Source organism: Etheostoma spectabile, chromosome 2 (genome assembly GCF_008692095.1).
Source record: "Etheostoma spectabile isolate EspeVRDwgs_2016 chromosome 2, UIUC_Espe_1.0, whole genome shotgun sequence".
Classification (NCBI taxonomy): Eukaryota; Metazoa; Chordata; class Actinopteri; order Perciformes; family Percidae; genus Etheostoma; species Etheostoma spectabile.
Genome location: NC_045734.1, coordinates 28833349 through 28847033, shown reverse-complemented (window position 1 = coordinate 28847033; position 13685 = coordinate 28833349). Strand labels below are relative to the sequence as shown.

The window sequence follows — 13685 nt, the reverse complement described above, 5'->3', positions numbered from 1 at the left end:
TGATTTTTTATTTTGTTCTAAGTTTATTTTACATACCAAACATCAGACAAACAACATTAGTGTATAAAATTAGAATATGTTGCCATTTATTAATCAAAGGGCCAAAATGTTGACATCATATTTACAAAAAGGAGCAACATGCTCTAAACACACATGTCTACATTATACATTCTATAATATTGTAAAAGAGATTCTGAATCTCAATAGGATTAATTCCTGGTTAAATCAAGGTTAAATACAAATAAAACGTATTACAATGCAGTGACAGTTACTGTTAGAAAGTCTCTGGATCCACCATGGCAGTTTTTCTTCGCTGTGATGCCAACAAATTGAGCTGTAAGAAAAACCCAGCATAACACATACATAATGTCAGTATTCAAACAGATAACAAAAAACTGGAATAAGACATGTCTCTCCATGTAGGAGCCAAGAGTACCCATACCTGTTGGGTAGCAGTGGTCGCCTTTTGTTCAGCTTGTGTCAATCGTCTCTGGAGAAGACTCGTCTTCTCTTGATACTCTGCTAACTGTCTCTCATACTGCACAAACAAACACATACCATTAAGTCACAAGTAGTCAAACAACTACAAGTCACTAAGTTCACTAAGCTTTTGTTTTCAATGCACTCAGGTACCAAGGAACATATGGTGCATTTATCATTAAACACAAATACATACTTTTTTCAGGCTGTTGTTAATAGACAAGTGCTCTGCATTTATAGATAAGCAGACATGAGTTAATCTTTACTTATTAGTATCACTACTTTTCTACTAAAGAAAACAAACTTATTTTTGTTCATCATCCTAACACATTCTCTGAACCTTTGACCGGGCACAAGACCCACAGTGTGTGCCAGCTCCCATCATTCTCATAAACATGACTCCACCCCTAAATATTTATTATTTCACATGTATGCAGTACATGTATGACAGTTCAATATCCTGTTTAAGTCCATAGGATGGACTGCCTACATTTTAACTTTGCCCAGCTGTTTATGTAACGCTGCTTGGCACTTGTGACGCTCATGTTGCAGGTTTCTAGTAAAATGCCTCCTGCTTCTTGTCTGTAGCCGTGTTTCTGAGCACACTGTTACAAAGGAGGCCTGACATTTGCAGCAGCTTGACAGGCCTCAAATTCATGGACCGCTACGGTGCATGACAAACATCTTACGTTTCCTCTTAGACCAGATTTCTTTTTAAAGAATTGCTCAGTGTTTCATCTTCCTTTTACACTAAACTGCCTTGTAATGTAAATCAAGCTGCAGGGCTGTGTGGGGGTGTGTGTGTAACACAAACCTCAGCAACAGTATCATGGTCCGTTTCAAGCTGCATCTCCAGCTCGTAGGAACGCTGCTTCTGCCGATTCAGCTCTGACCTGAAATACAGAAAAAAAGCGAGATAAGCCACTTCTCTCTTGGAGATGAAGCATTTACAAAGCTTTATTTTCAAGTGTTTCAACATGGTTAATATTTCCAATAGGTCTCAGTGTAGTACGGCTGTCGCTGAGGGAAAAACAACTTCAAGTGGTAAGTCAATGTTTATTTCAACTGTGATCGAAATCTTTGTTGCTCCACTTTAGCTGCTGCTGCTGCTTGGTCTTTGATCCATTGTTTGTAATAAAACTGATAGAATAAAAAAACAGTCTTCAGGCAGTACCAGAAGAATGTATTATAATGCACTTTAAAGAGAATTGTATTAAATAAATAGTCTTATTTTAAATTGTATCATATTATGTTGTTGTTGCAGTCTGTCAGTTACCCTCAAGTTTCCATTATCATTCAGGTTATCATTTGAAGATACATTATGCAGGGTTTATTTAACCAGATAATGTTTGCTTAGGCTGTGTGCTCTTTTTGAGCACTACATTTCTTTACATTCATCTACACAAGGAAAAAACCCTGCAAAGTCCCAGTGACAGATGTTAGAGCAGGACATTTGTTTTTATTTAATTGTTTTAGTGTATGGTTCTTTTCTATTTTAAGGCTTTAAACTGGAAACCTTTTAGTCCCCGGGGACATTTCTCAATGAAGGTTTTGTGTCTGTCTTTTCTTTCATTAGTAATGTTAAATCTGCCTTTACAAGTTCTTACTTGAGGCCTGTGATTTTAGACTCGAAGGCCTGAACAAGGTTCTTGGCCTCTTCTTTCCAGCGCTGGGTACTTTTCTGCTGTGCTGTGAGGAGGCGCGTCAGATCAACACTGGAGCTTCGGCTGCTTTTCTCCAGCTCCTGCACGCGTGCGTCAAGTCCCTGCTCCTTCAGGCTGTACTCCTGCTCCATCTGGGACAACTGGGGGGAGAGCAGCAGAGTGAGGTTGGGTGGATATCATTTTGCTGGTCCAAAATCCATTTAATTAGATGAAGAAGATTCAAATAGCCTGTTTTAGTAGTCTGACTCAACGGATGTACGTTGCTGGGATAAAGCCTGAACTCCGGCTTCTCTCTGACATGCCAGGGTCCCTTCCCTTTCGCCATCTCCGTCATCCGGGCTTAACGCCGCCCACGAGGGGTGTGACTGGTTTAAAGAAATACTAGTCTTGCATTGTCAGACATTCCTACACAGCGCTGTGGAGGAGGGTCTGGCTAGTCCACATAGCATTCCGGGACGGGAGAAAAACGTGATCTGGTTCATTGGCATTTCTTTAAACCAATCACAATTGTCTCATTTGATGATATTTTTCACAAGGTTGATTTGTTCTCATTCTACAACACAGGGTTAGGCAATGAAATGCAACTTACGGTCCCTTTATGCAACCAAAGAAAAAGTACAGGAGTTGAGGAGTCTCACCGCCTTAGTCTGGTGGTACCGCAGAGGATACTTCTGTATCTCTTACCAAATACTGTAGCAGCAGGGTGAACAAGCAGTTGATGGGGTAGGTATTGTCTTTTAATGTTATTTAGGCTTTGCACAGGCACCTCGTCTCACCAATATAAGCTCAGTAGATGGATATCCATGTTTTCCCGGGAGGATTTAATCATCCACTGCAGAGCCCTCCTGTCCTAGATTGTGCTTAGTCCCTGCCAGTTTCCAATGTCTCTAAAGGGATCCTCTGAATTTTCATCTAGCATCATCATTACAGTAGGTCAACGTTTAAATCAGTCCAATATTTTGGTTTATGACCAAATACCAGGAAAAATGAATGCTAAAGGTGTAAGATTGATACTTATAGGTGTAAAATTGGATTTGGGTATGGAAGCATATGTAGCACTTATACATAAGACTGGGTGGTCAAATGGTTTTGTCCTATTGAATAATATGCTTTTAAAAACAGACTTCTGTAGAAGCAAAAACTATCAATTTTTCTTTCAAAAAGGAACAGGCCTGTGTGTGGGAGGAAAAGGACATGCCCTTGACTGAAGATGTTAGCACCTTATTGACAGGTTGATTATATTTCAGTCTATCTGGCACAAATGGCTGCTCTGCACTGCTCCTGCTCCACTACATGTGAGTGCCTGAAGTGTCTATTCCTTTATTTCCTTCCTTTTCTATCAATCAATGGGTTACCTGTTGTTTGGCCTTCCTTTGGACCAGCAGGGAGGCCTTGCGCAGCTCATCCATCTCCCTGCGTAGCTGCAGGTTCTCCTGTTGCAGCTGGAGACGCTCCTCGCTGATTCGGACACAGTCGTCCCGGGCTGCAGCCAGAGAGCCCTGCAGCCGCCCCACTTCCTCCTGGCACCGGGACAGCTCCTCACTGTAGCTGAAGACGGACGGATCAACAAAGGACGGGGTGAGAGAGACAAAAAAGAAGAGGACAACATGTTATTCTATGGCATCATTGTCAGCAGATGAAGCCACTCCCCTTGCTGTTGTGAGAAAGATTGGCGTTAAGGCGGAGAGCTTTAACTTGCCTGCCATGAATGTGCTTCATTCAAACTATCGAAGAGTAAGCCTACAATGCTAAATTACACTTACTCCATCTCCATCTTCCTCAGTTTGTTCTGTGTGCTTTGCAGGGTGAGACTAATGTCTTCCTTTATCCTCTCTGCATCTAGACACCTCTGGTGAAGGGCATCAATCTTCCTGAACTCTGGCTCTGCCCTGCCCTCCTTATACACCTAAAAGAAAAACAATTATACAATCATGCAATCAAACACTATTAGAACTCTGCAGCTGGCTTTACCAGCGTCTTTCTTGTGCTTTCACGGAGACCTTCTCCAGCTCCTCCTCTACAGCTTTCCTCTCCCGCCGGGACCTTTCAATCTGAGACTCTTTATCTGCACACTCCTTGAGAGAGGTGGAAAGAGAGAACAAGGAGAGTCAGAATGAATAAAAAACACACGAGCAGAAGGGATTTAGTGTAATGTTGAAAAGGATTTGTCCCTAATGGGGCAGGTTCTTACCAGCTGAAGTGCAGACAGCTCCTCGGCCATACGGTCAATTTGAACATTGCAATGCTTGCGCACATTATCCACCTGTTAAAGAAAAAAAATCATAGACAGTAACTTTAATTAGACGCACAAAGTAGGAACCTGAATTGGCGACTTGACTAAACAGCTTAAGTTCAAAGGTTAAGGTTAAGAAAGTTACCATATTCAGACTTTTGCTTTGACTGTGCATATTGTATGAAAAGCAGACAAATAAAGGAAATGATAACGTGTGAAAAAGCGATACATGCTTTTAAACAAAAAGCAGAGAGTAGAATCTATGAATATATAATGAAAACGTTAAAGGTCAAGATGCAAATTAACATCTAGCAGGAACTTTGTAATGTATTTATTGACTTATAATTTCAATAAAAAATTGCATTCTTTGTCTGTTTCACAGTTCGAGAATACAGGAAAATCTTAAGTAGCCTTAACCCTAACAAATCGGAGTTCACTCATTATTCTTCAGCAACAAAACTTCCTTTAAGGTACCCTGGGAAGTTTTTGACCACTAGTAGCACTGTTTTTAAGAGTGAGCCTTGTTTGATTAGTTCTCATGCACAGTTTTCTTAAGAGGAAACTCTAAGAGGCATCTGTAAAGGTACCCCATTTCTTTATAAACAAGGTTACATTTCGGAATAGTAGAAACCGTCAGCGGGACTTTGTGTTTAGAAAATAGGAACAACCCTGAAAAATACTGCTCCATAGCACTACTACCGGTCCAAACTCCTGAAGTTACAGGTGATCTGAGTCAGGATAGTGGATAACTGTGAACACAACTCTATTTTGGGAAATTTTAACCCTCATTCATAAGTGTGAGTAGTACTTAAATCTTCAAGCAAGCCTGAGGTATGACTAGCAATGTAAGCAGTTTTGGAATTCATTTTCACACATGCTTGCCTCAATACTTTAAGTGAAGATGAAAAAATTGCCTCACTTTGGCTGGAATGTTTAACCTCAACCTCCAAGAAAATGTCCTGGTAGGTAAAAAGGCAAACGCAATTTACATAGAGTGAAACACATCCTCAGTAAAAAATCATTTGTTGAAGGCCAGCCAGGGACTAAGATGACAGCCAGCGATGCAGTCATACTAGGCTTCAATAACAGGATTTAAACAGCTGAAGGGCTTGATGAAGAAGACCCATTAATTGAGCGTTAATCAACATGTCCCCCACTGAGGTTAGGAAGGGGGAAAAAGCATTGCTTTGCTTTTGGATTAGTACATCACTACAGGCAGAGGCTGTGCCTTCATGTAAGGCCAATAATAAATCAAACATCCAGTGTTATCTGTAGTTTTTCCAGATATTAATATTTTAGAACTTAAATATAGAGTTGGCTCTATCTCAACGTCATCCAGTGCTTTTAAGTTATATAATATGTTTATATTAGTTAAATTATATGGAGGGCATTTAGTGGAATAAATGGTGATTCTGAGATATTTTCTAGATTGTAAAGCCTATTTCAACAGCTAGATTTTTTTCATGAAGTTTCAGTAGGATATCTACTACAGAAACAGCCCAGCAGATCTTGTTCTGCACCTCCTTTCTGGTGCGGACTGCAGCGTCCTGGATAAACTGTTTGATGGCCTCCTTTGTCTTCTCCAGCTCCTCTATCTTCTGTTTCTCTCTTAACAGGGCCTAAAGGGAGAGGGTAAAGACAGACACAGCTATACATTTCAGTGGGCAAAGTTCTCAAGTGCTGAAAGGATGTGGACACAGAGGATCGATTGTCAGAGTATCTTGCAGCTGAACAGATTGAAGGGAAAGGCTTGTGGAGTGAAAAAGGCAAAAAAACAGGGAAGGGACAGAGACAGAAAGGAAGAGACAAAGACAGTGACTGCAGTCACCTGGTCTTTCTGCAGTGCAGCCTCCTCAGCCAACTGAACACTCTCTCGAACTTTGGCCAGGGCGTCATACTTTTCCTCTTCTAGGGTGGTACAACGTGCCTGGAGTGCCCCCACCTTTCTCTCCCACACAGTTTGATCTCTGCGAACTGATTCAGCCTCCTGAGATGCAGCTTTTAGTCTGGCAATCGAGAAAAAAGGAGTGAGTACCAGCAGCAAGGAGCAAAAGACAGGGAACTGCTGATTCCCTGTCTTTTTTCCCACTCAAATTCCATGACTTCCCAAAGCATTCAGACATTGCAAATATTTCTATAAAGCTCAGTAACTGTTCTTTCTGAAGCTGGTTACTGGTGTTGGACTCCTGCTACAGTATATATGTTAGGTCTGAACTGAAAAACAGAATGTGGTGTGATCATGTCAAGTGACCCATTTGGAAAAAAAAAGCAGTAATTCTTAACAATTTATTAAGATTTAATACAATTTCCATTTCACAATGCTGCATACACGTCATAAATAAATGAAACTTTTCTACAAAAACGGTTTTAAAAAGGGTGAAATGGGATTGCAGGTGAAGGAGCAGTTGAACTTGTGCTCACCTGGTCTCTAGCTGGCTCAAGGCCGCCTGAAGCTGTTGGAGCCGTCTGTCTGCTGCGTCCTCTCGGCCCTGAGCGTCTGCCACTTCTTCCTCCTAAACATATACACACACACGTCTAATGATTATTTTTACTTAACTAACTGGAATGAAAATAATGACAAACACTGGTCACTATAGCCCAAAGGCATGCCCCAGGCAAACAATCCCCACAAAATCAGTTAAATGTTATATTTATTAAAAAGTTGAATCAACTGGTGTTCCCTATATATATATTTTTTTTTAATTCCGTGTATTTTTTATTGATCTATCTTCACTCACCCGTCTCTGCATCTGGTCCTGGACATTCTGTAGCAGTTTGGTCATCTCATCCACTTTGGCTGTGGCCGTCCTCAGCTCAGCTTTGGCCTGCCTACACCAGGGAGACACTTCAAGCATATAACAACATAGATCCCTGTCTGCCTTCTTCACTTTAAAGTCCCCTTATTAATTATTAAAGGAGAATTCCGGTCGATTCCAACACATAGCTCTGTTGATTGTACATTTGGAGGTCTGTCAGTAGAGAGGAAAACTAAACCAATGGGTGCTGCCTACACCGAGTTATCCTCCTGCTAGAGTTAGCACCCAACAGGCTTAAACAGGGCAAGTTTTAAACATGTTTTTTGCCTCTAAACATGTTCACAATGTCATTAAAAGTGCCTCCCCATGTGCAGTGATTCCTTCAGAGTGAACACAGTGAATCTGATGCTGGAGATGTGAAAGAAATGCATGAAAGTTGTGCTAATTCAGCTGTGTTTAGTTCCTGTGTTGAGAGGCAGCTTGAGAGCTTAGGGACCGTCTACAAACTACAACACCGAAAAGAGATAAAACAAAAATATCCAGGCTATCAATTTACCTCAATTATAACGTGTCTCCTGCTAGTTGTACTACAGCACTTAAAAAAAAGCATAGACTTATTTTTTTTTTTTAAATATGTTTGTATCTCTTTTCGGTGTTGTAGTTTGTAGACGGCACTGAAGCTCATCAGTATCAACACAGGGACTAAACAGAGCTGAATTAGCACACCTTTCATGCATTTCTTTCACATCTACTGCTGTCAGATTCATTGTGTTCCCTCAGAAGGAGTCACTGCACATGGGCAGGCATTTATAATGACATGGGTAACTCTAGCACCCAACAGTGCTAGAATTAGCACTCTACATGTTGAAATTGACCTGAATTCTCCTTTAAGACATTTTCAGAAATACACTTAATTCTCTTTCTTGTTTAAATTAGATGAAATAAGTTAGCTTTGGAGGTGTTTTCAGGTGGATCTAGTGGCCTTTGGACTGAGCCATGCTAGCTGTTTAAGATTGGGTATCGTTTGGGCTTTTTCCAAAACTGGCGCTAAAACAATATTTTTAAAACGTTGTTGGTGCCTAAACTGATACTTATTATTATTATTTTATTAGTTAATTGATGTTAAATAACAAAAAAACAACCACAAGATGGCAAAGGGTACTTTACAATAACAGCTTGAGTTCTTTGAGGTGCACCTGAATCCACCATGAACTTAAAAAGTGCAGGTGTTGGACTCCTTTCCAGCAAAAAAATACAGTTTAGTTTTCGGCATTTTAACCGTGTTTAAGTCCGCTGATAGCTAACAGTAGGCTGACGTTAGCTGCTTCTAAGTGCTATGCTACCTAGCATCACATACAGTGATGCTTCTGTTGCATGTCCTTTTAGGACCACCAGAGTGCAGCGCAGGCATTTCATTGACCATTCGGTCCGGTAGATCCCGGTTGTCTAGTGTCGTATTAGCACCGGGTTACGTTACCTAAACCTACAGCTTTTTTCGGTTGTTTTCAGTCTTTGTGCTAAGCTAAGTGGATCCTGGCTGTAGCTCAAAATTTACTGTACAGACATAGCGAGTGGTATGGATTTTCTCATCAAACTCTCAGCAAGAAAGCAATAAGCCTTTTTTCCAAAATGTTGAACTATTCCTTTAACTCAAACCTTTCACATACACAGTACGTAATCTCACAGAGTACGTGTACAGAGCAAGACATGTGCCAGCAGCCATTTTGATTCTCTGATGTATTTAGTTACCTGAGTTGGCTGTGTAGCTCCTCCATTTCTGTGCTCTGTTCTGTCACCGTCTTCAGGAACTGCTGGCTGGTCTGTGTGTGGCAAGAGAGACAAGACTGCCATTTGTGTGGCATGACTCCAAACACACACACACACACTGAACTTTAGCTCAAAGAACAACTTTCCCTTAGACCTTCTCTCTTTGCCGGATTGCTCAGTTAGTAGAGCAGGTGCACATATAAAGAGGTTTTCTCCTGGACGCAGTGGCCGCGGGTTCGACTCCGACCTGCGGCCCTTTGCTGCATGTCATTCTCCCCTCTCTCTCCCCTTTCATGCCTTCATCTGTTTTGTGAAATTAAAGGCCTAAAATGCCCAATTAATAATCTTAAAAAAATAATAATAATAGCAATAAAAATCTTATCTCTCAAAGCTTTCTAAGTCCTATAAAAACTAAGCCTAAGGAGACTGTCAGTCATTCATGGTTACAAAGACAATCGACTTTACAGCAACTGAAAAAGCTGTTTGTATTAGAAGTCAGAGAAGGGGATGCCCAAGGCATGCCCTCTCATTAAAAATGCATCGGTGAGATATAGTATTACTGTCTCTTCCCGCACTGAATTGTGTCCTAACCACCAGGCATATATGTGTATGTGTGTGCACGGGTTTGTGTGTAAATAAATATATGCACGATATTCTATATGCCTTATTTGCCACGCTATAAATGTTGAGCCTTTCAGATAACTGTCTTAATAGAGCCTAAACAGTTTGACGCTGTGTATATTTATGTGTGACTGTGGGTGAAAGAGAGAGAGAGAGAGAGAGAGAGAGAGAGAGAATGTGCTAGTAGTTATAGGATTACCGAGCAAGCTGACAGTCCATTATGCAGCCAAGACAGTTCTGGCTAACTACCAGAGTGATTTTGAAACCGATAAATTTAGTTAAAAGATTAATTACGAAAGCAGGGTTACTTTCCGAGACCCTCACAGCATTTCGATCCCATGGCTAATTAGGAGGCAATAATTTAACATGCTTTTAATTAACCGTCACTTACCGATTCCAGTTTCTGATTGGCCACTTGGAGTTTATGTGCGTGCTGCTGGAACTGAACAAGCTGATCCTGTGATGGAAAAAAGGCACTAAATAAAAATGAACTGCTTGTAATTACCTCATGCTAATATCAAGCATTGACTGAGGCCAAACTGCTGTAATTAAACTAATTTCTAATATAATGTCTCCATCTAGTGGTGAAATGTTGATTTGGCAATCATGTGCTGGCTAATCATGTAAACGTGGGAATATTGAACCTTAAGCTGCTGCCTTTGAGCATCGTGGATCTGTCCATCTGAGACGGTCTTCTGGTAGGTCTGCTGGAGGCGGTCTAGCTCTTGGGCTGCAGTCTGCCACAGCTCCATGGCCTGCACCCGCTCCTAAACAAATACACATACAAATAGACAGACATGCTCAGTGAAATGTTGCTTACGTGTTACATCTCTGTGTATTCAGAGCCTGAATCAGGACATGACCTACTGTAGAACAGATACTAGACTCTGTAAAAGAGAACAGCTTAAATTTTCTTCTTCTTAAATTTTCTTCCCCCTCCTCCGCAGTGGAGGTGGGTCTGGCAATGTAAGACTACATATGGGCATATGCAGACCTGTTCACACAGCTGGACCTGTTCTTGGAGGTTTCTGATGACAGCGTCCTCCTCCAGGGTGCTGCCATTCACTCCTGAAGCCACCGGCAGGGCGTGCAGCTGTTTCTCAACAGAGTCCCTCAACTCTGCATGCAGCCTGGTAAAGGTGAGGGTTAATAAGGATATACTAAAATAATACAAAAAATGTAGTATTTTTAAGTTAAATATCACAACCTTAATTGCAGTCAAACAAGCAAACTGTATTTGGCTGTTGTGTACAGTAAATAAAGAACTAAACTAAAATAACTACTCGACTGCTACTCACCGTTACCTTATGTTTGGTGGGGCACAAATTCAAGCATAGCATATTACAGTGAATGTATAATAATAATAAAGGTTAGAAAACCAATAGATGTGATATTCTGAAAGAAAATCTCTAATGACAGAAAGGTTTGGTTGATGCTTATTGATGTGTTAAGTGATTGCTTCTGTCTCATGTTGTGTAGCTACTCTCCATATGATGACACCATTTGCGCTTTTTTACCTTTCATTCTCCTTGACAACCCTCTCCAACTTCACTTTGACATCTGTCATCAGCCCCTATTGATTTAAACAGTAGACAAACACTGAGTGTTATTGATTAGTTAGGACGTCCTGATACATTTAGGGAACCTGTATTCAATCTTAAGTCTGGATGTTTTCTTTTTCTTTAGAGAAACCACAAGTTACTCATTAAAACAAACTCAGTTCATGTGATATAAACTCAGCTCCATCTTCTCCATATTGGGCTTTCACACAATGTGGCATATTCCAAGATATTTAGTGTATGCATGCCAGTACTTTAGCATATATCTACAGTTTATTTATAAAATGTCTGTAGATAAAGTGAAGATGTGTAATATGTGAGGTTCTCCAATATTTAATCTCACTGTCTGAAATTGAATTTGTGCCTCAGTGTTCCAGTGTTTTTCACCTGGTATCTCTGCAGCTGTTCAGTCATTTCATCCATGTGCCGATCGTACTCCGCTATCAGTGGAGCCATTATACTGCAACGAGGATGAAAAATCATGACACGTGTAAGAAGCTTTTTGCTCTCCAGTGTCCTCATAACTAGGGCTTGTAACAAGAATGTGTAGACTGTCATACAAGAAAGACTTTAATGGCGCATGTCTGACCTTCTATCTGAGATCCAAGGTGTAGAAGACTCTGCCCGTCTGGCCTCCTCAACCTGATGAGCAAAAATGCAGAATATGGAGGTTTAGCATGATGGGGTATCCAGTTATGTTCAATTCAACTCAATACTCAAAATTTCTGTATGTGTATGGTATATCTTGTCAAATAATTTCCTAACAAAGTCAAACGCATACCAGTTATTTACTGGAGATACCAAATTATACGCTGAATCTTTGTCAGTTTATAGAGATATTTACAGATGTTTCTGTACCTGAGAAGATGTGGGTTGAGTACCGTGGCCATACTGATACTGACTGAGAGCTGAATTTAATCTGTGGACTGAAAAAAACACACACACACGCACGCACGCGCACGCGCACACACACACACACACACACACACACACGTTGCTCTACATTTCATAGGTCAAGTTTCCCCACCCAACTCGGCTATTTTCAAAATGCTAATTTCAAACACTATCACTCAATTATTAGTTATAGCACAACAGCAGAAATCATTAGAAACATCTTAGAAGTCAAGTTAAAGCAGTTAGTGTGTTGCAGTTCAAAAGTTATTCAAATTAAAAAAAAAAAGAAAAAAAAGAGGGAAATAGAGACAGGTCATGACTGAATTTCAAGAACACATTTGTAATAAGGCACTGGCAGCAAAGATGATAGATTAGATAGAGTAGGCAATAATTAATCCAGCCTTTCAGACTGAAAACGTAGTCCTACATTTAGGCAGAGGAGTAAAAGCATTTCATAAAGCATTTTATAAACACTGCAGTTTCAACAAATTGGCCCCGGTTGCATAATTGCTGTCGTGGCCAGATGATCCAGGCACACAAGAGCAACTTGACAGTGAAAGGAGAACAATCCTGATAACGCAGGTATTATGATGTCTGAATGTGCCTGACCGTACTATCCATTGACAAAAGCAGTGTAACTATCATGTATGTGCGGGTCATTTTGAGCCTTTTGTCAGTTTTTAAGAGGATATATTATTAGCCATCATCAGCGCTGAAGGAGCTTGTCATGCATCACACAATTATGTCATTTTCCCTATTCATTTAGGACTGTAGGGCATACTAATCTCAGATTCTTCATTAATAATAGCTATAATGTCGTGGGTATATTTATCTGTTCTATATAATTAACTTGAATGATCTACAATATAGTATGTGTGTGGCTTATTTTGAATGTACAGTCTGTTTTTATTCTCTTTCTGAGCACTTGCTAAACTTCCCTTGAAGGGATTTTGATCATTCTGATGAAGTCGACAACCTGCTAGTGCGTCCTCCTTGGTTTGTTCTTACCTTGATCACGTAAAAACTCTACTTCTGCTTCCATGGTGAAGACGCAGTCCGGGTAACTGTTACAAGCAAAACAGTTCGCGTTGGCCAGTTAAAATCCCCTCTAACTCCACATTTCAAGCAAGTACAATGGGCGCACTAACGTCAGTAATGCCAACTGTTGTTTTCAATGCAATATTTGAGTGTGTTAAAACTGTTCCTCAAATCCACATATTTTCCGCCAATGACGTTTTAAAGTTGCTACAAAACAACAAGGTTGCTTGCGGTGACGTTACCTGTGGTTACCGCTGTAGCTAGTTAGCTAACTAGCTAGCTAGCTAGCTAACTAGCTAGCTAGGTAACGTCAACGCTGAGATTAGCTAGCTAGCCAGGTAGCTAGATAGCTAGCTACAGCGGTAACCACAGGTAACGTCAACGCTGAGATTAGCTAGCTAGCCAGGTAGCTAGCTAATCTCAGCTACGTTTAACTAATGTTAGCTAGCTAACTAATTAAACCTTTTGGTCTTTTAAACATATGGGAACCTTTCAACACAAATATATTTTTAGGGAAAGGTGAAACTTACGGGTTAGCTATATCAATGTATTATTTGAGACGTGGTAGTTTAAAATACAATATCATAATCGGGTTTTTTCCGCCGTCTGTTTTGAGGCAAACAATTACCAACCAATGGGAATGAAGATTGTGCGCGGCAGAAGTTGTTCCGTC

The 13685-nt window shown here is 40.5% G+C and overlaps 1 protein-coding gene across 2 annotated transcripts; it reads right to left on the bottom strand.

Moving 5' to 3' along the window:
* Positions 1-9: 9 nt before the first annotated feature.
* Positions 10-13668, bottom strand: sclt1 (sodium channel and clathrin linker 1). Of its 2 annotated transcripts, none has more exons than XM_032536404.1 (22): positions 13543-13668; positions 12983-13038; positions 11939-12006; positions 11670-11722; positions 11468-11540; positions 11039-11094; positions 10516-10651; positions 10166-10288; positions 9913-9978; positions 8883-8953; positions 7116-7206; positions 6799-6890; positions 6206-6383; positions 5898-5996; positions 4336-4407; positions 4145-4219; positions 3908-4050; positions 3500-3692; positions 2088-2284; positions 1295-1373; positions 443-538; positions 10-334 (listed from the first exon to the last, which is right to left on the bottom strand). In XM_032536404.1, exons 2-22 carry the CDS (start codon positions 13014-13016, stop codon positions 275-277), a joined length of 2055 nt encoding a protein of 684 aa, XP_032392295.1. In that variant the 5' UTR covers positions 13017-13038; positions 13543-13668; the 3' UTR covers positions 10-274. The 2 variants fall into 2 exon arrangements, with proteins under 2 accessions (XP_032392295.1, XP_032392299.1); XM_032536408.1 differs by lacking the exon at positions 13543-13668 and adding an exon at positions 13255-13272.
* Positions 13669-13685: the final 17 nt, after the last annotated feature.